The following is a 23,463-nucleotide window of genomic DNA, read 5'->3' as shown; positions in this document are numbered from 1 at the left end:
AAAAAAAAAGAAAAAAAAGTTCCCGTTTTGAATAATCAGGAGCTTGAACTGTAGTACTAGGCCATGTCAATGAAGAAAATGTATGATTACAATATTTATAACAGAAAATGTTTTGGCAATAACTAAAACGGTACAAAAATAGTAAAGATTCTGTATTATAGGAAAAGAAAAATGTAGATTATAGAAGTCACTGGCTTGTCATCGTTTTCATTTCATTCTGATTGAATTATTTCTGAGATGTGTATAGAAGTCAGTTAAAGTCCACCTGTAGCAGTTTGTGTCCAAGGACCTGTCTGTATATCTGTATATATTCAAAATCAAAACACAGATTGTGGCAACTGTTTAGCTTTCAACATAACAATGACTCCAAGCATACAGCCAAAACAACACTGGCATGGCTCCAGGGCAGGTTTCGGAAGGTCCTTGAGTGGCCCAGACCCATCGAGCATCTCTTGAGAGGTCTGACTTGTTTATTTGGAGTTTAACGTTTTAAACGATTTGGTTACATTCATGACAGACACGGTAGTTACTGGTTACACAAGATTCATCAATTCACAAGGTTATATCGAACACAGTCATGGACAATTTTGTATCTCTAATTTACCTCACTTGCACGTCTTTGGACTGTGGGAGGAAACTGGAGCACCCAGATGAAACCCACGCAGACACGCGGAGAACACAGACAGGACCTGGACCACCCCAACTGGGGATTGAACCCAGGACCTTCTTGCTGTGAGGCGACAGTGCTACCCACTAATTGTTTAGAAGGTAAAATTGAGATGGTTGCATGTTTTGTTGGGAGAAGGGACCTGAGGAAGCTTTCAGGCAGAAGGTGAAGAGGAAGCAAAAGAGGAGGATTATAGATGCACAGACATGAGGGAGGACATGCAAATGGTTGGGATTAGAGATGTTCAGGACAGGGCAAGATGAAGACGAATGATTTGCTGTGGTGACAAGAGAAGCAGAGAGAAGCAAACAAAGTAATAGAAGAGAGAGATAAAGAGGATTTACATTTAATTTAAGTAGTTTTTTTTTTTCAAAATGTTTCCATAATACAGAAACACAGAAAAATAAAATGATTTAACCTTGTTATATTTTATAGACCATATACACTGTACACAGACCTGCTACAGTTTTCTAAATCTTGCCTGTTTGTGCACCAATGAACTGCATCAAAGCATTTACATCTTTTCTAAACAAATGCTCAAGTTTTGAATTTTAAATCTGCTCAAATTTTAGCAGCTGGTCATGCCACTAGAAAATAGAAAGAAGAAAGTAAACAGCAGACACAAGATGAAAGACTATGAAGTCAATGTTGAGGAAATTATAATAATTAGAAAAACAACAATAGAGCCATAGCAAACACTCTAACAATCCATATTATTTGTTGTTTGGGAGGTACTAACATAAGCCTCAAGGGGTGTTGCATATTGTAAAGGAAAGCTGGGAAGATGAACCCACTTTAGTAACAAAAAGTACAGTATATGCTGGACCTAAACAAAATACACCTAAACTAGAGGCAGATGGAATGCCTTTACCTGTTATATACACAGACTTGGGCTGTCACACGATTAAATTTTTAACTAAGCAAAATTTGAACATTTTAATTGCAAGAAAAGGTTTACCAATAAAAAAATTTAATACAATTATGATAAAATGATTAAATCTAAATTATCTTTAGAAAGCCGGCCAATGCCTATATAGAGTTGTTAACAGTTACCGGTCTTTCAGCCAGTTATTTAAAATGACAAGTCTGTTTACATTATCTGGCAAAAGTGAGGATCTTTTCCTGTTTGTATCCCTGCCACTGAAAACAGGCGCTCAGTGTACTACAATCAAACATTTCTAGATGCAACACATATAACGTCATGTCGACCCACATCGTTAACTATGCTAAAGCATCTACAGTCCATTGCAATACATTTAACACCAGTGTCTGTAATGTTCCCATGGCGTGTACAGTCCATGGACTTTCCATTCAAATTCCTCTAAAATAAAGTTGTCTGAGCTCATTTTGCCTGTAACGTGTATTCGTGCGCGCAGACGCCTGACAAGACAAAGCGTGCTCTGACCAAAGATGATATCGAAGATATCGCCAATCAGTAACTGTAATTTCGTCTAGTGATGATTTCTCACACTTTTTAAAAACAAAAATTATGATTCGAAACACATTTCGCAATATGTAGCAGCAGCAGCTCGAGTAAATTGTAACTCATAACCACAAACTGGAAAAAGAGCCGTGTTATCGCTATACAGTATAAACACAATGTTGCTGTGTTAAAGCAGCACAAATTACCACAGTGATGCATGTTTAAAGTGGCACAAACACAGCCCAATAAAAATCCTTTGATTAAAAATTTTATTCTCGATGAATTTTTTTAATCGGGATTAAAATTTTAACACGTTAATCACGTTAATTAATGCAAATAATGACAGCCCTAACACAGACACATGTGTACAGTACAATAAACTTCTTTTTCCTTCTATCCCAGCTTGTTTGGAGCTGTGGTCAAAGCTCAGGGTCAGCCATTGTATGGCGCCTTTGAAGCTTTGAGAGTTAAGGGACTTGCTCAAGGGCCCAACAGAGGATGCATGGCAGTCATAGACTCATCACAGATTAATGAGTTGAAGAATGTGATTCATATACTTATGAGGTCCAATAAGGGAACCACTGTTGTTTTTATTATTAAATAATTTTCACTGTTGTAAAATGTCCTACTAGTTTTTTCTTTAATACTTCAGTACAAATAATATAAGATTATTCAACACTTAGTTAAATAGATTCCTCATACGTAACTTTTAACTTTTACTTTAGTCACTTACAGTGGGGCCAAAAAGTATTTAGTCAGCCACTGATTGTGCAGGTTCTCCTACTTAGAAAGATGAGAGAGGTCTGTAATTTTCATCATAGGTACACTTCAACTATGAGAGACAAAATGAGAAAAAAAAATCCAGGAAATCACATTGTAGGATTTTTAAAGATTTGTAAATTATGGTGGAAAATAAGTATTTGGTCAATAACAAAAGTTCAACTCAATACTTTGTAACATAACCTTTGTTGGCAATGACAGAGGTCAAACGTTTCCTGTAAGTCTTCACCAGGTTTGCACACACTGTAGCTGGTATTTTGGCCCATTCCTCCATGCAGATCTCCTCTAGAGCAGTGAAGTTTTGGGGCTGTCGCTGGGCAACACGGACTCCACAAATTTTCTATGGGGTTGAGGTCTGGAGACTGGCTAGGCCACTCCAGGACCTTGAAATGCTTTTTACGGAGCCACTCCTTCGTTGCCCGAGCGGTGTGTTTGGGATCATTGTCATGCTGGAAGACCCAGCCACATTCCATCTTCAATGCTCTCACTGATGGAAGGAGGTTTTGGCTTAAAATCTCATGATACATGGCCCCGTTAATTCTTCCCTTAACACGGATCAGTCGTCCTGTCCCCTTTGCAGAAAAACAGCCCCAAAGCATGATGTTTCCACCCCCATGCTTCACAGTAGGTATGGTGTTCTTGAGTTTTTCTTCTTCCTCCAAACACGACAAGTTGAGTTTTTACCAAAAAGTTCCATTTTGGTTTCATCTGACCACATGATATTCTCCCAATCCTCTTCTGGATCAACCATAAGCTCTCTGGCAAACATCAGACGGGCCTGGACATGTACTGGCTTAAGCAGGGGGACACGCCTGGCACTGCAGGATTTGAGTCCCTCTCGTGTGTATACTGATGGTAGCCTTTGTTACTTTGGTCCCAGCTCTCTGCAGGTCATTCATCAGGTCCCTCCGTGTAGTTCTGGGATTTTTGCTCACCGTTCTCATGATAATTTTGACCCCACGGGATGAGATCTTGCGTGGGGCCCCAGATCAAGGGAGATTATCAATGGTCTTATATGTCTTCCATTTTCTTACAATTGTTCCCACAGTTGATTTATTCACACCAACCTGCTTGCCTATTGTAGATTTACTCTTCCCAGCCTGGTGCAGGTCTACAATTTTCTTCCTGGTGTCCTTCGACAGCTCTTTGGTCTTGGCCATGGTTGAGTTTGGAGTCTGACTGTTTGAGGCTGTGGACAGGTGTCTTTTATTCAGATAACGAGGTCAAACAGGTGCCATTAATACAGGTAACGAGTGGAGGACAGAAGAGCTTCTTAAAGAAGAAGTTACAGGTCTGTGAGAGCCAGAAATCTTGCTTGTTTGTTATTGACCAAATACTTATTTTCCACTATAATTTACGAATAAATTCTTTAAAAATCCTACAATGTGATTTCCTGGATTTTTTTTTCTCATTTAGTCTCTCATAGTTGAAGTGTACCTATGATGAAAATTACAGACCTCTCTCATCTTTCTAAGTAGGAGAACCTGCACAATCAGTGGCTGACTAAATACTTTTTGACCCCACTGTAAGTATTTATAGTAAATACTTTACACAACACTGAGCAGCCACATTTTCCCTGAGTAAATACCAGGAAAATGCAGTTCAGTTTTTTTTTTACTTCTAAACGTTAATAATTCCACATTTCTGACAAAACAAAATTCATTAACACTTGCTATCATTTATAGACCTTGCAGCCTTGCACTGATTTTCTACAATTTTCTGCCTCTTGACTTTTTCAGGGCACTTCTGTTTTGCATTACTGTATTTACATCTCTTGTGGTTGCATACGTCTCAGTTTTGAATTTCAGATGAGCTTGAACTTCAGCAGCAGCTCATAACAGGCAAATGTTTTACATCAGCTAAACACTGATGGCAGCAAGACTCTATACATAATACATAATATGTTTTAGCACTTTAAATATAGCACTTTTTCACTATAATACAAGCTGTATACTGTAAATGAGAAAATTAAAAAAATATGAATATATAAATTTAAAAACAGATATTGGGATTGTAGAATTACTTGAATCGGTGTCCTTTAAGATACTGGTTGGAAGTGGGAGTTGGGAGTGCTGATGGTGAGGTTGTGCTGCAGGTTGCTAGTGAAGAAGTAATTGGGATGGTTTGTGAGGCTGACGAAGTTAATTCTAATTCTTGGCAACCTTATGGATAGTGTTTTTCAGGACATCCTGTATTTAGTTTGAGACTTCAGGCTTCTTAATGGCTCATTATTCCTCTAATTGTATCCATACATCTTGTTGCTGCCCATCTTCTTCCTCTTTTGCCTTTTGGGTAGAAGGTGGAATAAATAAGGGAGGAGGCTGGTATGCGCTGGGATGAATAAGAGTAGGATGAAAATGGTGGCAATGGCCATTTTGTTGCTTTTGTTGTCATTGAGTTGATTTGTGTTCGAGTTGGGGCGACATGGCATTTTTCTGAATGATGATGTTACATTGTTTGTATGATTTTGTTATGGGTGCTGAATTAGCAAAGCAGTTATTTGGTGTTTAAACATTTAAAGCTTGGGGATTTAAACCCTGAATCTCAGCAATAATGAGCTAGCATATTTTACCACTGTGCCAGCTGAGCACCTTGTGATGAAATTATATATATATAATATTAATTTTGATATTGAAATTCACATTTTTTAAATAAAAGCTTTATGACCTGACAGTTAAACACCAATACATTTCAAATGTAAATAAAATAAAACCTAAAAGCTTAAATGGCCAATAGTCATGCATAAATCCATGGTATTTAATGAGGTTTACAAACTTTCAGAAAATCCAAAACCCTAGGTATACTTAACAATACAGATATAGTACATTCATCTGTACCATGTATAAGAACATATTCACTACTGACACAGATTGTTGTTACAGCTTTTCACTGGATATTGAGAATGCACTTCTTAAAAATACCTGGCAACCTTAAGAATACCTGTCTTAAACACACTGCCCAGTGTTTGGATATTTTATTACCAAATTTACCACGCACTGACTGCGCCATTGGGGAATAAGGGTTACGTCAAGCTCTCCCTGTGGTGTTGTGTTTTACTTAAGGTTGGTAAAAGGTGGTTTTGTACTGTTTTGCTTGCACTGTACAATAGATCACCTCTGTTTCTAAGGCCATGACCTTTCTGAGTGTTCCTCTGAGGCACAGGGAGGGTAAATGTCAGATTTTAAAACAAAGAAATTAGGTCTGATTCACTACTGATAGAACATTGTGCTGGAGGGACTCCATGTGCTTGCAAATTTAAGGAGGTCTTTTCCCAGTGTGTGTGTGTGTGTGTGTGTGTGTGTGTGTGTGTGTATGTGTGTGTGTGTGTGTGTTACTCAAAGCTATTAGAATTTAGTAATAAGCTATTACGTGCATTGATTGGCTGCCCTTTTAGTTTGATTTTATTGGCATGCTCACATTATTGTCTTTCATAGCACATTAATTTAATGATAATTTTCTTACTCTGAGAAACAGCTAATGTTCTAAGGTCATTCAAGGCGAGGCATTAAGTTATTAGTAGAACGTAAGCATGGTGAAGATTACACACAAGTGATGAAATACCTTTACAATAATATCTGATATTATGTTACCCATTCACTTGTACTAACTGTTTTTTTGCTGTTGTGCTGTTTGCTGGTTTGAGCTTTGTGTTGTGTGTTTTGAAGACGTTCATGATGGTTTTGTCATTTACAGACCAGCATTTGTTTTTCTATGAACACACAATCAACAACTGTTTGTTGGGGACCAGCACTTTCAAGCACGATTTGCCCAAAGAATAATAAAGACTGGTCAGCATCTAAAACCGGATCAACTACAAGCCCCATCATGCCCTGCACACCACATGACCTGATCTACCCAGCTGACACTTATTCCCAAGCTAATCAAGCCTCTTATTGTATTATTCAGTGCTGGTATTTAGTGCCCAGCATTGTGCTTCTTTCATGTGTGGTTGTGCCTAGTGTTTTCTGAATTCCTGATGGTTACATGTATGTTTTGGTTTAGTATTTAGAAACCTTAGATGCTAGTGTTTATAAGTTTTGTATAAGTCTTAGCTTAGTATTAAGTATTATTCATTTGAAGTGTTTAGTTAAGTTGTTAGCCTTACTGTTTTTAGCTTAGCCTTTAACCTTACCATTTTTCACTTAGCATGGTAATAGCACTTTGCTTCTTTGTCACATTAGCATATATTAGCACTGTCACTGTTAGCACTTTTCTGTGTTTATAGTAAATGGGGGGGGGGGGGGCAATAACTGGCATAGATTTGTTCAAAACATGACAAATGCTGATCTGTGCCTTGTTTTAGCCTTTAGCCAGTAACTACTAATCCTCATTAACCAGCTAATCAAGATACCCCCCCAACAAAAAAATGTTGTTTTTAAGTACACAGGAGAACTAAGAAACATTTGAGGATTGTTTACGGCAGTGAATCCCATTAACAAGCTGAATTGATTTGTGTCGTTTTTTTCCTGCACTCAGAATAATTACGGGTGAGAAATGTGGGCTGTTAGCAGAAGTTCACAGAGTCCATGCTGCAGCAAATCATCTAACAGCAGCTCATTTATTTACCACTGAAGCTCCCAATCAGAGACATTGTTCACTAAAAAGCATAGATGCACATTTAAGAAATGTGCTTAATAAATAATAACACCCATGGCCACATTCAACTCTCCACCAGCTTATAAAAGCAATCAATTCCTTTGGTTTGCTTTGCTTTTGATGCCCCAGTTTATCCCATTCTGTTCCATTTTTTATTTTCTTATTACATTTCATTGTTTTCAGTTTTTTATTTATTTTCCAGAGACAAGCACAATAATACAGAAATTAGATAACACAATTAATTGATGCATAGAAAAAAAACTGAGTAACTTTTTTTGCTCTTTTTTTAATTTTGTGTTCTAAGTATTTTTGTAATATAAGTTTTTGGGGGGAATTGTTCTGTCCCATTGACATGAGTGTATGAAAACATGAAAAAAAAAACTCAAATAGCACAGCAGCTATTGTGGGCACAGCTCTGGGGCCCTGGGCATCATAGTACAATCATCATTTTTGGTCAATAAAAGTCATTTAAGTATGTCTTGTTTCATTTGTCCACATGGGTTTTCTCTGGTTTCCTTCCATATCCTGAACATGCACATTAATGGATTAAATCTGGACTGTTAATCTCTGAACTCACACTCACCCAGTCACTCACTTACTTTAATTTCCTTTTAGAATCTAAAAATCTAGTTAAAGATGTGCCATTATGTGTTTCTGTGTTTATTTACCCCACCAAAAATCAGCTGTGAGTTTGGCAGTCAGATTTGGCTGTAAAACAATCAGCGTTTTGGAATCAGGCATAATATATTCTTGATAAAGTACTTGGCTTTACATTTTGTGTGCTTTGACAGGTGGGATGCAGTTTGAAGGGGGGTGTTAATTAACTTGCATATTTAAACTCTGTTTTATTCCCTGTTGGCAGCTTTACCTTGTGAGTGTGTTTACCTGGCTGAAAAGCTGTGATTCATTTTCTTGGATGAATTTGGCTACAGACATTGTTTTCTTTTGTTTGTTTGTGAGGAAAATGCATTAAAAGACCAAATGTTTTACCTGAATCCTGATTTCTACCTTCTGGCCCAAATCAATTAGTTGCATGTGCTTTATCACTGAGGCTCTGGAGATTTTATAATGTGGGCAGTTTAAAAGAATAGGCACCATGATGATGATGATGAATTTTAATGATTACAAATGATTAATGATGATTAAAATACTTACATATAATATATCAAAATATTTTTAAAATTTATACAACACTACAGCAGTCAACACATACATTTTCAATAATTAAAACACAGCTAAACCCTTGAGCTTATTTTCATTGTGGTCCTCCTTACATAACACACACAATATTGTTTGTTTGTTTATTAGGGTTTTAACGTCATGTTTTATACTTTGGTTACATTCATGACAGGAACGGTAGTTACTCATTACACAAGATTCATCAGTTCACAAGGTTAAATCGAACAGTCATGGATAATTTTGTATCTCCAATTCACCTCACTTGCACGTCTTTGGACTGTGCAAGGAAACCGGAGCTCCCAGAGTAAACCTTACGCAGACACAGGGAGAACATGCAAACTCCACACAGAAAGGACCTGGACCACCCCACCTGGGAATCGAACCCAGGACCTTCTTGCTGTGAAGCGACAGTGCTACCCACCTAGCCACCGTGCCGCCCGTACACTTACAATACATTACAATACATTACAATACATTACAATACGATACAATACAAAACATCACCACCTCTTCACTGTAAAAAAAAAGGAGTTAGCATATCTTTATAAGCAAGCAGTTCCTGATTACTAAAATGTGGCTCATTTTTATTCCATAAACTGTTAGATTAAGGCTGGGAATTTTCCACTTTACAAAAAAATAAAACTTCAGAGCTGATTGCATAATCTCAGACACAAGGAAGCAGCAAACTTATCAATCCATAATTACACAGACCTATGAGTAATGTGGAAAAGTCTGATAGTAGAACAGAAATAAGTAAATGTTTAAGCCTGGTAGTCACAACTACAATATATTGATAAATATATTGAGACGGGCGCCCATGTGGCACAGCGAGATTTTCCACTAGCACACCAGCACTGAGATTTTGAACTCCTCAGTTCGAAACTCAGCGTTGCCACCCATCGGCAGGCCACCATCTGGCGGGCATAATTTGCAGTGCCTGCAGCAGATACTAATTGGCCATCAAATCTGCAGGGTGGGGGCCGGACTATGTGTGGGTGGGTGGTTCTTCATATGCTGTGTAAGGACCCTGATTGGCGGAAGAGATGCCTGTGCAGAGTTCAGGGGCGAGAAGAGGAGGGCTGTACACATGTTGGAAGAGGCGTGTACAGCGACGTGCTCTCCTCGAAAGCAAAAGGGTATCTCTCAGCAGCGGAAGACAAGATGAGTGCGCTAAATCAGGAGGAAAATGGGGAGGAAATGCATTTTTTTTTTAAATAAAAAATTGCTAACAGGTGTAATAACTTATGATATGAATTAAATTATATGCTTCCAACTTTGCAGCAACAGTTTAAGGAAGGCCCTTTTCCTTTTCCAGCATGATGTGTCCCTGAACACGAAGCAAGATCTATAAAGAATTGCCATAATTCTATAAAGACATGAAGAAAAGCAATAATTAGCAGGGGTGACCCAATATCTTGTCCATATTGTGTACCTTTGGCTGTATGGATCAGGCTTAGGCGTTACGAAATAAAGGCAAAAAAAATCTTTTTAGCGGCCAGTTGGATTCCTTGCACTTAAACCAAGTGCTGCTCTCATTATATGAACCATTGCACATTCATTTAAATGTCAGTGATTCTGCATAATGAGGTGTAAGCAATACTTCTGGCATTAACAGAGCAGAGGAAGAACTAATTAACCTCACCAAATATATCTCGACCTTCAGTTTTTCTGTGAGATAGCTGCCTAAAGTTATGGCACCTCTATTTTCTGGTTCACTTGTGAATAATCTATTTCGAAAAATAAGATTTCCTGTTTTATTCTTATTGGATTGCCATGCCAGTATCTACAATGAGTAACTCTGTCAAATACATTTAAACTGAAACTGATTAATCATATGAATCAGCAGATTTTCTGGTGAAAGGCGAGGTCAAAAAATAATTATGACCAAAAAATAATATCCCTGCGGTCAGACTTGGAAGTGCGTCAGTGATGATATGGGGATGTTGTTCTGATTACAAACTTGAGGCAACAGTTTGGGGTAGGTCATTTCCAGGTCAGGCGTGACTATGCCCCTGTGCACATCTAGCGGGCATAATTGGCAGTGCCTGCAGCAGACATAGTTCTGCTAGGGCAGGATGACTATGTGGGTGGGGTCTTCAAACGCTGTGTAAGGACCCTGATTAACAGATAGAGAGGCACCTGTGCAGAGTGCATAGGCGAAAAAGGGTTCCGCAAAGGGCTGCGGGCGGGTTGGAGGAGGCGTGAGCAACAATATACCCACCTCGACTGCAACAGCAGCAGAAGACAAATTGACTACACTAAACTGGGAGAAAATAAAATAAATCAAGATAAAAATGCAATACAACCTGCACTTTACCTTTACTTCTTTATTGTTTCCTTATGCTTCTTAATCGTGGAGATGCTTGATCTTGGAATACTGTATTCCTTAGTGAGCTCAGTAATTCACTTGAGAAGTGACAAAATTGCTTTTGCACTGACTGTGCAATAATTAATTCTAAATTAAATAAATAAATAAATAAAAAAGCTATACAAGGCGAGTTTAAGGAAAACGTTGAGTTTAAGGGTACAAATTTCTCCACGAAGTGCATCAAGTTTAGGGGATGTTGAGTTACAAGGTACCACTGTATCAACATTTGACCTAACAAATATTCTTTTGACTGAATAGGCACAATTTTCCATGGGAACTCTCAAAAATCTTGTGAAAAGGCTTCTCAGAAATGTGTAGGCTGTTCTAGCTGCAGGTGGGAGTCCAGCTCCACATTTTTCTCATTGTTTTAGAATGGGATGTCCGACAAGCAAGGTCCATGTATGTTTGGCTACAGTATTTACTATAGTGTATTTCTCACATTCCTAATTTTCATCATTTTATCCACATTTATGGTCTTAAAAACAGAAATAAGAACACAAAATGATATTAAGATCTTTGTACACAGCTCTTGTGACCAGGATTCCTGCAGTTAGTGCAAACCCAGAGCAAAGCTCATAACGTCCCTATTACACAATCCTGCATACCAAAACATAAAACTGTGTGAAAATGTTTTGAAACACAGCAGCTTATCTTGAGAAATAAAGCATTTTTTGTTTTTCAGATTAAATTTAATAAGCAAAACCTGGCAATAAAAATAGTCGTGCCATTTTAAATCTGAGCCAAAGTTCTTCAAAGAAAATTGTTAATGTTAAAGACGAATAAGAGCACTGAAATCCTGACAGACGTTTCTCATAATGCTCTTATGAAACTTGTTTTTGTTTGCAGTTTTTAATTTTGGCATTGGGTCCGCTGGTGGGTTACAAGAAATGCAGATGAGGTTGCCAGATATTTTTTAGAAATCGTTATTATTGAGTTCATGTACTGATCTTAACTGTGGCAACTGAGGTTTGTGGTTTGTCAAATGTTGATCTAGGTTCTTTTGTGACCTCCTGCATGTGTTGGGATGCGTTTTTGGTGAAATATTGGTTGGAAGATTTACCGCCATGTTCCAAGTTTTCTCCATTTGTGGATAATGGCTCTCAGTGTGGCTCGTTGGGGTCCCAGAGCCTTAGAAACAGATTTTAACTCTTTCCAGACTGGTAGATTTCACTGATTTTGTTTTGTGTCTGTATTTAAATCTTTTTAGAATGTGGCATCATGGGCTGCTTTTTAAGACCTTCTAGTGTAGTTCACACTGCCAGACAGGTTTTATGTAAGTGATGTTTAGATTCAACACCTCTGGCAGTAATCATGCATGTGTGTGGCCAGTAAAACTGAACCCAACTGTCTGTTAAATTTGGTAAACTGGTTGTTTAAGTAGCTGACAGGGCCATTTTTTTTACACAGGGATAGATTTTCTCCTAATACATGATTTCTTTTAAAGTATATTGTTTTTACTTGGGTCTTTGTCTAATATTAAAAGTAGTTTGATGATCTGAAACCTAAAAGTGTAAAACAATAAAAAGAATACATGAAATGTTGGAGGGGATAATACTTTTTCACAGCACTGCACTCTTTTCTTTAATTATTTTGTTTCCTTTTATTTATTCACATTCAATAATAATGCAGATAAATAAAACAGTGAGTCTGGGGTCTGTTCCCGAATCGCCTGGGTAAGTACAATACACTCTCACTCATTCAAAATCATGTCTGGAAGCAATTCAGTGCAGCCAGTCCACACACTGGCATGTTCCTTTATTGTGGGAAAAAAAAAACTAAGGAACCCTACACAGCTCCACCTAATTATATTATACTATACTTATACCATATTATATTATATTATATTATACTGTAATTATCTCACAATGATAAAGCTGCTCTACTGGAAACTGCATTTACTGTTATACAATCTTAAAGCTTTATTAAATGCTACTGATGCTCTTTAATTTTGTTTAATTTTTTCACTACAGTAAAGCAGTTTGCCCCAAAGCTTTATGATAATCTTATAACAGGATAACATGTTATATGTGTTATAATATGGGTCAGCAGGAACAACTCAAGGCTTAAACTTCACACCATTTCATTCATGCGAAAACCTACACTGACTATGAAAAGAGTGAATCATTAAAGTTTTTGGGAAGAATACGGGACCTCAGCATGGCATTCATGCCAGTTAATGCTCTGAGTCAAACAGTTTCAGACAAAAGACTTCTCACCCACGGAGAACAGCTGCTTCCAAACCAGAGAACTTCAACAGTGTAAGTTTTAAAAGCAGGTGGAATATGATTACAATTTAACCCCCAATGTATGTCACATGGGTTCACAGAGACCATAGTGGGTGTAAAACCAACATTCAATTTCACATAAATAAATAAATAAATAAATAAATAAATAAATAAATAAATAAATAAATAAATAAATAAATAAATAAATACATACATACATACATACATACATACATAAATAAATATAAAAGTGCTGCTTTTACACTTTTACAGATGAACCATTCCTGTATTCACATCATTATTGTAGATTGTAAAATATTTCTTAAATTAGTCATGTGACTCTTTTTGGACAAGAGTAACTAACTACCACTTGTCTAATACATAAAACATTAAGACACCTGATAATTTATCAATATTTTATTATATAGCTCTAAGGATGCTCAGGTGCCACAGCTGTAAATCATGATAGACCACTACCTCTGAGATCCAGGGTTCAAATCCCCAGTGATGCTGTCGACCGGTTGGGTGTCTAGATACAGACATGATTGGCTTTGTCTGAGGGGGGTGGGAGAGGCATCCTGCCCAGGGTGTGTTTATGCATTGCGCCTAGTGATTGCAAAGAAGCCTGACCCACCGTAACCCTGACCAGGATAAAGCCTTGGTAAAACATGAAAAGTTTAAGTTTTAGGGTTTATTTAATGTGATTATGGCCTTATTTTGTGTAATCTGAAGGATTTAAGGAGTTAAGATGATCTCAAGGCTACCATGCCTGAAGGAAACTTGGCAGGTTGAAGAAATATAACGTCATATTACAAGTCATCACTCATTGAACTCTACACCCCCCTTTTTTAACTTTGAACAGCTCAAAACCTGTTATTATTGCCTGAGTCAGAAAATCCAGTTTGTGTTGATAGAGATTTAAGACTGCCTTGAGGACGTTGGTTTAAAAAAGTTCATGTTGATGTTTGATACAAAGCAAATCCTTTCTACAGTAAGATAAATGCAGACAAGCACTTACAAGAACCAAAACAAAGAATGAAACTTTCACTGAACTGTGAGTAAAAAGGCAGAAAATTCTCAGAGATTCAACATGTGAAAAGGTTTTTGGAGAAAGAAGACATTTTGACCAGTACATGTATTAGGATCATGTAATTTGTCATCAGGACCCAGAACAGATTGATGACATTTGCATAAAGACAAAAAGGAGGTAATTAGATACAAAGTTGAGACAGTAAACTACAAATAAAAAACACAGTGTGAGAGGGTTAAGGGCCTTGTATAAGGGCCCAACAGTGGCTGCATGGCAGAGCTGGGATTCAAACTCTTAACTTTTCAGTTGATAGCCCAAAGCCCTACCCACAAGTCTACTATTGTCCTAGGCTACCTTTATACTTCTCATCTAAGCTTCTTGTTATGTCAACGCAGTAGGGCTGGGCGGTATGACGGTACATTCGGTCTTTGATTCCTCATATGGTATGGATTTTTCATATCCCGCAATACCATAACATAGTTCATTTTAACAGCTGTAGGCTTCAAAAGGCTACAGATTATATAATAATGTTCGCCAGATGAGACTGACAGATGAGAAAGGCTTCCTCAATATGGTGAAAAAATGAACAAAACAGATGGAGGATGAAGAGAGGAAGAGCAAATATGCACCAGAAGAAATGAGCCGTGTCTGCAGTTTCCGACACAGACTAAAACACTATATACTGCATGGTTTGTTGAGCCACGGCTGTTGCAAACAACGACATTATGAATGCACTAACGATCCACATATGCAAGGACACTGAAGAAGCTTTCAGAGCAATGATTAAAACACTGGATTCCAGGTTTGTCTTACGGGGTGAAAATACTTCAGGTCAGTCGCTAAACCAACGTTATAAGCAAACTGAAATCAGAGATATTTAAAGTCGACCACTTTTCAAACGTTGTTTTATTTGTTAAAGGGAGAGCTAAGGGTAATTGTACAATACTTAAATATTAAATAAATCATAAAAAATGTATTTATTGCACCTGTTTCATGTGTACTGATTCCATCATATACTGTATTGTGTCATTTTGTGGGGCCAAGCAAAACTTCTAGTACTCAAAACCTTCATTATATAGATGGGGAAATTAGAACTTTTTATATTCTATGTATTAATGACAGTAGAATAAGCCACAGACATATAAAAAAAGTCCCAGTCATACCAAAAAATACAGTGATACAGTGACCGTCAAACCGTCAGAATCTTAAAAAATACCGTGATTCACATTTTTGGTCACACCGCCCAGCCCTATGTGTAAGCTATATAAAACGTAGCCACTAGCATTTATATAACGCGTCACCTAGCAACACTCACTACCACGCGCATATCAACGCAAGAGCGCGCATTGCCCAGTTTATCCGTTGTTTTATTTATTTATTTTTTACTACAAATGTAGATGGATATTTAAAACATGTTGTAAGTAAACACACCATTACAGTCTGATGTAACAAACAACTTCGGGATGAGTTTTTATTTGAAAGCGCGGGGCAGTATTGTGACGCGCGTGGGTGTCTGAGCGCGGGCCTGTCCGGTGCAGGGAGTGTGTGAGCGCGCGCTCTTAAGCAGGCGTGTTGCTGCAGGGAGTTCAGTAGTAGATGAGTAGTGGATCAGTAGTAGATGAGTAGTGGATCAGTAGTGGTTCAGTAGTGGTGTCATCAGAGCTGCTCTGATCTCAGGAATAATGGCTTCAGTCCTCACATGTGCGAACTTTATACTTCTCATTGTTCACGGTGGATTTTGCCACTCGGTTTTCATTAAAGGTAAGTAAGATGTTCATCACTGAGAGTCTGTTGGATCAACTTTTTATTGTGCTTTAAAAGTTGCACCTTTCTCAACCAGTCATTTTTAATTCTTTATAGTACTTACAGTGAAGTCAAAAGTTTACATACACTCGTAAAGAACGTCTTTATGACGGTAGTTTAAGGATTTGCAGCTGTTCTTTAACCTAAATGATCATTATACTCACTTCTTTTCAAAACAATAAACAAATACATAAATAAATCATATTAAAAATGAATAAAAAAGTAAAGATACATTTCTTAATCCACTTTAGAGCAGTTGTAGCTTAGTGGTTAAAGGTACTGGACTAGTAATTAAAAGGTCACTGGTTCAAGCCCCACCACTGCCAGGTTGTCACTGTTGGGCCCTTGAGCAAGGCCCTGGACCCTCAATTGCTTAGACAATATGCTGTCACAGTACTGTAAGTCGCTTTGGATAAAAGTGTCTGCTAAATGCCGTAAATGTAAAAGCTTTAATATGCTTTTTGTTGGTTTTTGGTTTTCTAAATTAAACTTCCTGGCATTGTCTTCTAATTTCTATTTTAGTGATTCTCTGTGCCCATATAAAAAGTGTCAAAAATACATGGAACAGTGATATCTTGCCAAGATTGGACAGGAAACTCAAACTGTCATTTTATGCTTAAAAGATATTTGCTCAGATGGTCAAGAAACAAGCTCCCATAGTCAATCAAAACAAAGTGTTACAGCACCCTGAGCTTAAAGGAGACTGTGTAAAAACAACAACAACACCAACAACAAAAAAGCAATGGCCACTAGTCCCAAAGCTTGACTGAGACATGTTGATAAGGCTTCTGAGAAAGTAGTGAGAAAACATCGCTGGATACTGGGGCCACACTCACTGGTCTGTGACTGGTGGACAGATGGACATTAGGTAAATAGTTTGATAGTCTACCCTTTTCAGGGTAGCTGTTTGTTTTAGGAAGCTTGACTGATTTTTTTTGTTGAGTTATGCTAATGGTTCTGTACTGTGCTTGGGAAGCGGGCCGTGCAGTACACTCGTCTGGTTTATGTGGTGGGAAAAACCTGAACTACAGTAGAGTATTTACACAGCAGCCTATAGGCCTGAGTCAATGTAAATCTTGCCTGACTATAGTCTGGAACAACTATGTTCCAGACACATCAAAAAAGCGTTTTTCTAGTCGTTGTTCATTCTGACTATGACAACAAACGACCTTTTAACATAAAGCAATAGTTTGAGGTTGATCCAGACTTTTGTAAAAGACCACTATTTGTTTTCTTTTTAGTGGGTGCAGTCAAACCATTTTTTTTTACATGGGCACGGAGAAGTCACAATGTGAAGTTATTGTTAAAGGTTCAGTGATGTTATGGAACTTTCCACAAATTAGATTGATAGATAGATACTTCATTTATCCTGAGGGAAATTATTGAATTAATATGTAAGTTGCTAGATGTATTTTCTTGCATTTATACTTTTATACTACCCACAATAAACTTTAAGGGCTTACGTTTGTGTAAGTTGTTTCAATAATCTAGTCACAAAAAAGTAAAGTAAAGAAAAGTAAGTTGATGCCTTCAACACACTTAAAAAAGTCGGGACAGAGGCATATTTACCTCTGTTTTCCATCTCTGCTACTAATAATGAGACTTCTTAATGCTTTAGGAACTGATAAAATGAATTGTTGCAGTTTTGCAAGTAAAATTGTTGTACATTGTTGCTTGATATGAGACTTCAGTTGCTCAGCAGTCCATGATGGCTGTTGTCTAATCCTTCTCTTCATGATGCACCATACATTTCAATATTACTGCAAGTGTGCCATATGGGGTAGTTAGGACACTTCTAAGGGCCTGTGATAATGATCATTGGTAGAATATTTTATTTAAAATTTTAGTTTTTCCTTTTTTGGCAAAAAATAAGTGTTCCTCTATTTTCCCGGTGTTTCTGTTTTGGCTGCATTCATCCTTTTCTCAATCCCTGCCAGTCTCCCTGTCCCTGCCACTGAGAAGGCCCCATTAGCATGATGCTACCACCACCATATTTCATTATAGGAATGGTACGTCAGATGATGTGCAATGTCTGTATTAGTACGTGCTGTTTTGTCCCAAAATGTTCAGTTTGTGTCTTATCAGACCAGATAATCTTTTTCCCTAATCTTGCCAGAGATCTTCACATGCTGTTTAACAAACTCCAAGCTAAATTTTAGAGAATGTTTTTTCCTGTTCCAGCATGACTGGTTATAAAGACGTGGTTTGACAGGTGTGGTGTAGAGGAACTACATCGGCCTGCACAGAGCCCTGGTCACAATACCATCAACACTTTTATGATTAAATAAAGAATTGATTCAGAGCTTGGCCTTTATGTCCAACATCTTTGCCTTTTAACATCGTCTCAAATTCCAACATACACACTCCAGAACTTTGTGGAAGGCCTTTCCAAAGGATTGTAGCCTGTAAGAGCTGCAGGATTAGTGAGATTTTATATTACTGCCTAGATTCTTTGGAATGGGTTAATTGTGTATATAGTGTAAAGTGGTAATTTAGTTATAAATGTATAACTTTTGAAGAGAACTTTTGAAGAGACACTGATTGAAGAGACCTGTCGTAAACCCTCCTGTAATACTGGGATTAGAACCTGAAACAGACACTGATACATTTATTGTTATTGTACCCTGCAGACAGGATCCAGACTCACTGTTATGGTTTGTGTTAATATGTTGCCTTTAACTGGTCCACGTTCATGTGAATCATTAAAGGAAGGCATGTGGAGGCTGATAGCACGCTGTGCTTCCTGAGCTCTGGGACGGTTAAAACAGGAGGTTTATTAGAAACTCACAAGCTGTAGAATTACTTAGTAAAAAAGTCCTGTCCAATAAATGAACTAAGCTGAAATGTTCCTTATAAGGCTTCAGTGGAAGGCCAGATCGAAAAAGACCACATCCATCGCAAACAGGAGTGTGAAATCAATTATGTCAGTAAATGATTTGCTTCCAAGAATGTGGGAACAGTTTGGGAACGACAGTTTGTTTCCTGTTTCACCGCACAAAGCAATATCTTGGACGTGGTTTGATAAGTTTGTTGTGGAGAAACACCACTGGCCTGATTGTGGATTGCAACCACAGACCTCCTCATCCAACATCAGTGCCTGTTCGTACAAATGCTTTTTTTTAACTCAAACAGAAACCAGGCAAGCTTTTTTCAGACAGCTTTAAACCCATTGTGACCCTGATCATGATAAATAAGAAACTAAAGAATGAATAAATATTGCTACATCAGTAAATATGTGTACCAGCTGACCTTGGTTTGTTTAACAGCTAGCATGGTTAACAATAGGGATGGAAGATTTTAATTGGCCAGGTTGGTTTTTATTTTCTTTTTGTTGGTCTGTGATTGTATAGAGGGAATAGCAAATTAGCAATCTATCCATGACTTAACATTTCTGCTGTGGCCCCTGTAAATAGTACAACACCGTAGACGCCATTCAATCATCTACACAATCAAATCCAGCCTTTCAACTGACTGCAACCATTGTACCAATGTGTCTCCACTGTTTATGATGCTAAAATAATTCATTTGATTCTAAGCAAAAAACGATTTCTGCATCACATTTACATTTATATTTGTGGCATTTAGCAGACGCCTTATTCAAAGCGACTTACATTACAGTTACAGTATACAGTCTGAGCAATTGAGGGTTAAGGGCCTTGCTCAAGGACCCAACAGCAGCAACCTGGCAGTAGTGGGGCTTGAACCAGCAACCTTCTGATCACTATTCATTCTTTATCTTTGTTGGTTATTTTAAATAAATATGTAAAAAGAGTATATGATTTGAAAGGTTAACCATTTTATTTAAATTAGCTGTAAAGTAGTATTTCGTTAAAAATGTGCCTGGCGGACCAGTGTAATGTACTAGCCCACCGCTGCAGAGATGCAGGTTTAAGTCACGGGGGTGCCACTGGCCTGGTCGGATAAGGAATCAGCATCTCCAACAGAGACTCCTACAGTCTAATTGAGATGACAGAAGCTGTGGAGGAATTAGGGCTGGGCGATATGACTAAAAAACCCATATCTCGATATGCTTTTGAAAAGTAGCAATATACAATACGATATAATGTAAACTTAACCAGGCCACTGCCATTTTACTTCAAATAAATGATCATAAAAAAAAATCCCGAAAAAGTTCAATATTTGATAATGCCTTGTTATCCTTGCAAAATGAAAGCGCACAGTAAACAGCAGCACCGCGACCCAGATCAACCACACAGCAGCGTAAAATCATATCCGCTGCTTACCTGAGCTTCTCTTCTTCAAAGTGAGACCAAATCTATACTGTGTGTTGTTCCATTAGGGATATAATCCACTTTTGTAAATGTTTTCGTTCTTGTTATCAGAGTACTTCCAGAATATATAAATTCATATCCAACTGATAATTTATTCTCCTGGTTTTCACTGTAAAAAGCTGAAACTGGTAATTTGTTAACTAAGCTGTCACTTACTATACAACTAATAAAAAGCGAGTTTTTCATTGCCAGCTCACCTGAATGACACACATTAGAGAAATTAAAAAAAATTATCATATATTGCTTGGGATTAGAGAAACAACTAAAATTCCATCCAAAATCTGAATTTGGAAGCTCTGATTGGTTTATACAGCTGTTTTTCAAGACCTGAATCATGACTGAATCTCTGAAACACATGAGCACTGATCCATTGAGTTGTTTACACACGGCCCTGTAATGAAAAAGAGTGAGCAAAACGAATGAATCTTTACCACAGACAAGAGCACAGCTCCCTGATTTGATTCCAATGAATCATTCGTTTGAAGAGTCATTCCCTGACTTGTTTTTGTCACTCATGTGCAAAAGAGAGCATGCTGTCTTTGATATATACTCGTTCTCTGTTTATACTCTATATATCGAATATGGTTATTTTCAGTATTGTGTAAAAGGTAATATTGAATATATCGATATTTGCGATATACCGCCCAGCCCTAGAAGGAATACATGAAAAGAAGCAGAAGTAGGAATCCAGAATTGGCTGGTGTTAAGAAACTACTGGTGGCTTCACATGTGTCAGTGGCTCTCCTCTGTCAGCAGGGGTGTTGGCAGGGGTCGACAGAGTGCATAAGGAACTTGGATAAATTCAAAATTGGACAATAAATTGGTGAAAAAAATCAATAATAATAATAACAATAATAAAATGAATTAAAATCAAAATATAGTCAATAAAAATAAAATATTGCACCAAAGAAAAAAGAACAACTAATTTTATTTCTGTCAAATAATGAAATCTAGTTTGTTCAGTGTGGGGCTTTTTTCTTTTTAAAAACTCATCACAACCCAACCCAAAGTAAAAAGTCCCGAGTAAGTTAATCAGCCATAAAAAAGCCATAAAAAAAATAATGATTGTTGCACCACTAGCTAACAGCAAAAAAACCTTTATGAGACCAGAAAGCATGATCTCATGCTTTCTAACATTACCTATTAGCATTCACTCATTCTTTACCATGTTCTCATTTCTGGGTGCAGTACTTGTCCTAACAGGCCTGATAAAGTCAAAATGAATGCTTGGTGTGAGCTTGAAATGCAGGTCTGTTGAACACGAGCTGAAATTTAAAACCTAGCAAGATCCATCATGCAGTGTTTTGAAGATCAGATTTGCATCAGTAATTTCATCCCAATCCTTGACTTAAAATATTGGGTCAGGTTAGGGCAGGCGTTGGTACTATTTCTTTGTTTGCTCATGGGCTTGGCACGGACATGATCAAGATCGGATTTCAACACTCGACAGCTTGTAAAGCCGGGCTCAGCCAATTCTGTGAGTCATTCAGCTACCGTTGTACTGAAAGCTGTTGATATGTCACCCTGCATATGAGAGTAAAGGTTAAATTCTGTGTTTGGTAAATGAGTGTGTGAGGTTTGTCATCACCTTATCGTTCTATTTAGGGTTGAGGGTGTGTTTATTACTTTAAACAGCATGTTAAGGTAGAATTTCAGTTAGAGCTATGACAACTGAGCACAAAAATTGGGTGTGATTGGGTTCTGATTGGTTGTGCAGGTTCACGGTAACACAGGTCGATTTTAAAATGCTGGTTTGGCCTGATGTTTACAATTAAAATCAAATTAGTAAAGTCTGCATGTGCATCTGTGTGAGCCGTAATGTTCCATTGTTTATTTGATTTATTCCAACATTAAATAAAATTTCAAGTCAAATTTATTCGTTCAGCACTTTTTACAATGAACATCGTTTAAAACCTTTAATAAGCACCTTAAGGGAAACAGTGGCAGGATAAATCTTGCTGAATTTTATAAAGAAGAACCCTTGGGAAGCCTAGCAGGTATTCAGAGTAATACAATTATAATAAAATAAATGGGTTCTAGCCCCACCAGATCCAAGTTGCCAACTGCCATTGTTTTCCTGAGTGTCTGGAGATCTGTACCTTCAGTATTGAGATTAAGTATTGAGGCCTTGCTCAGGGGCCCTTTCTGATCACCAAACCAGTACCTTAACCACTGAGTTACTACTACACTATAAACATTCAGCATTTAGCAGATGCTTTATTCAAAATGACTTAAAGCTGAAGTCAATTACAGTGCAATTGAGGGTTAAGATCCTTGTTTAGGAAGCCAAACTTGGCAACTTGGCAGTGGTGGGGTTTGATTTCTAGTTCAGTGCCTGAATGGCTGAGTGCTTTATTTTAACTGATATTATGTAAACCGTAAGCTGTTTGGTGTCTGTATTAATTCTGACCGTGTTAAACACTGCACACATGGATCTGTGTGTAATGATGTGGATATTTTGCATCGTGTCCCAGTATTAGGGTTGATATCCTGCTTTTTCTCTCATTTATAATTATGACTATTATGAATATTTACATAAAGAACTTTAATATACAGACTGCATCTTTATTTACTATGATTAGTTAGCGCTTGTAATGTACTGTTCGCTACAACAATAACATTACAGAAACAGATGGACATGGACTGATTTTGCCCTTTGGCTCACGTCCTTCTCTCATCGCTGTAAATAGCTGTTATGAGGTTATTTTCTCTAGTCAGCACTGCAGGACTTACGATTAACTGGTTCAATCAAGACATGCCATATGGCCACTTTTTAATTTTTTAGCCACTTATGAATTTACCTGTGTGTGGTAGCTCCATTAATTGATGTGTGATGGGATTATGTGGTACGTTGAACCCTTGGATGCAGAGCTCACATAACTGTGCAGTCGCATTTTGAGTCTCATTTTTTAATGACTATGAAAGATTTACTCGAGCTGTTACTGCTGTTTTTGTCATCGTGGTTGACTTGCTTCAGAAAAACAAGCTTTCAGGCCGATCAGGGATTTTCAGCAGTAGTGGTAATCAGACAGGGTGGGGAATAAGGGGATTTTTCTCAGACAGTGTGAGAGTCGATGTGAGACACTGATTTGCCATAGAT

General features: G+C 37.6%; 1 protein-coding gene across 2 annotated transcripts in view; it reads left to right on the top strand.

Annotated features, from left to right (window-relative positions):
* Positions 1-15,706: 15,706 nt before the first annotated feature.
* The window catches only part of tfpia (tissue factor pathway inhibitor a), a 28,706-nt gene continuing 20,949 nt past the window's right edge, over positions 15,707-23,463 (top strand). Inside the window, exon 1 of one of the 2 annotated variants that reach the window (XM_063005752.1) lies at positions 15,707-16,029. In XM_063005752.1, coding sequence (XP_062861822.1) covers positions 15,951-16,029 — 79 coding nt within the window. In that variant the 5' untranslated portion in view covers positions 15,707-15,950. The remainder of the gene's footprint in view (positions 16,030-23,463) is intronic. The other variant, XM_063005751.1, reaches the window with a different exon arrangement.

The sequence above is a fragment of the Trichomycterus rosablanca genome, chromosome 12 (assembly GCF_030014385.1).
Source record: "Trichomycterus rosablanca isolate fTriRos1 chromosome 12, fTriRos1.hap1, whole genome shotgun sequence".
In the NCBI taxonomy this organism is placed as follows: Eukaryota; Metazoa; Chordata; class Actinopteri; order Siluriformes; family Trichomycteridae; genus Trichomycterus; species Trichomycterus rosablanca.
This window is presented reverse-complemented; position numbering and strand designations above follow the sequence as displayed.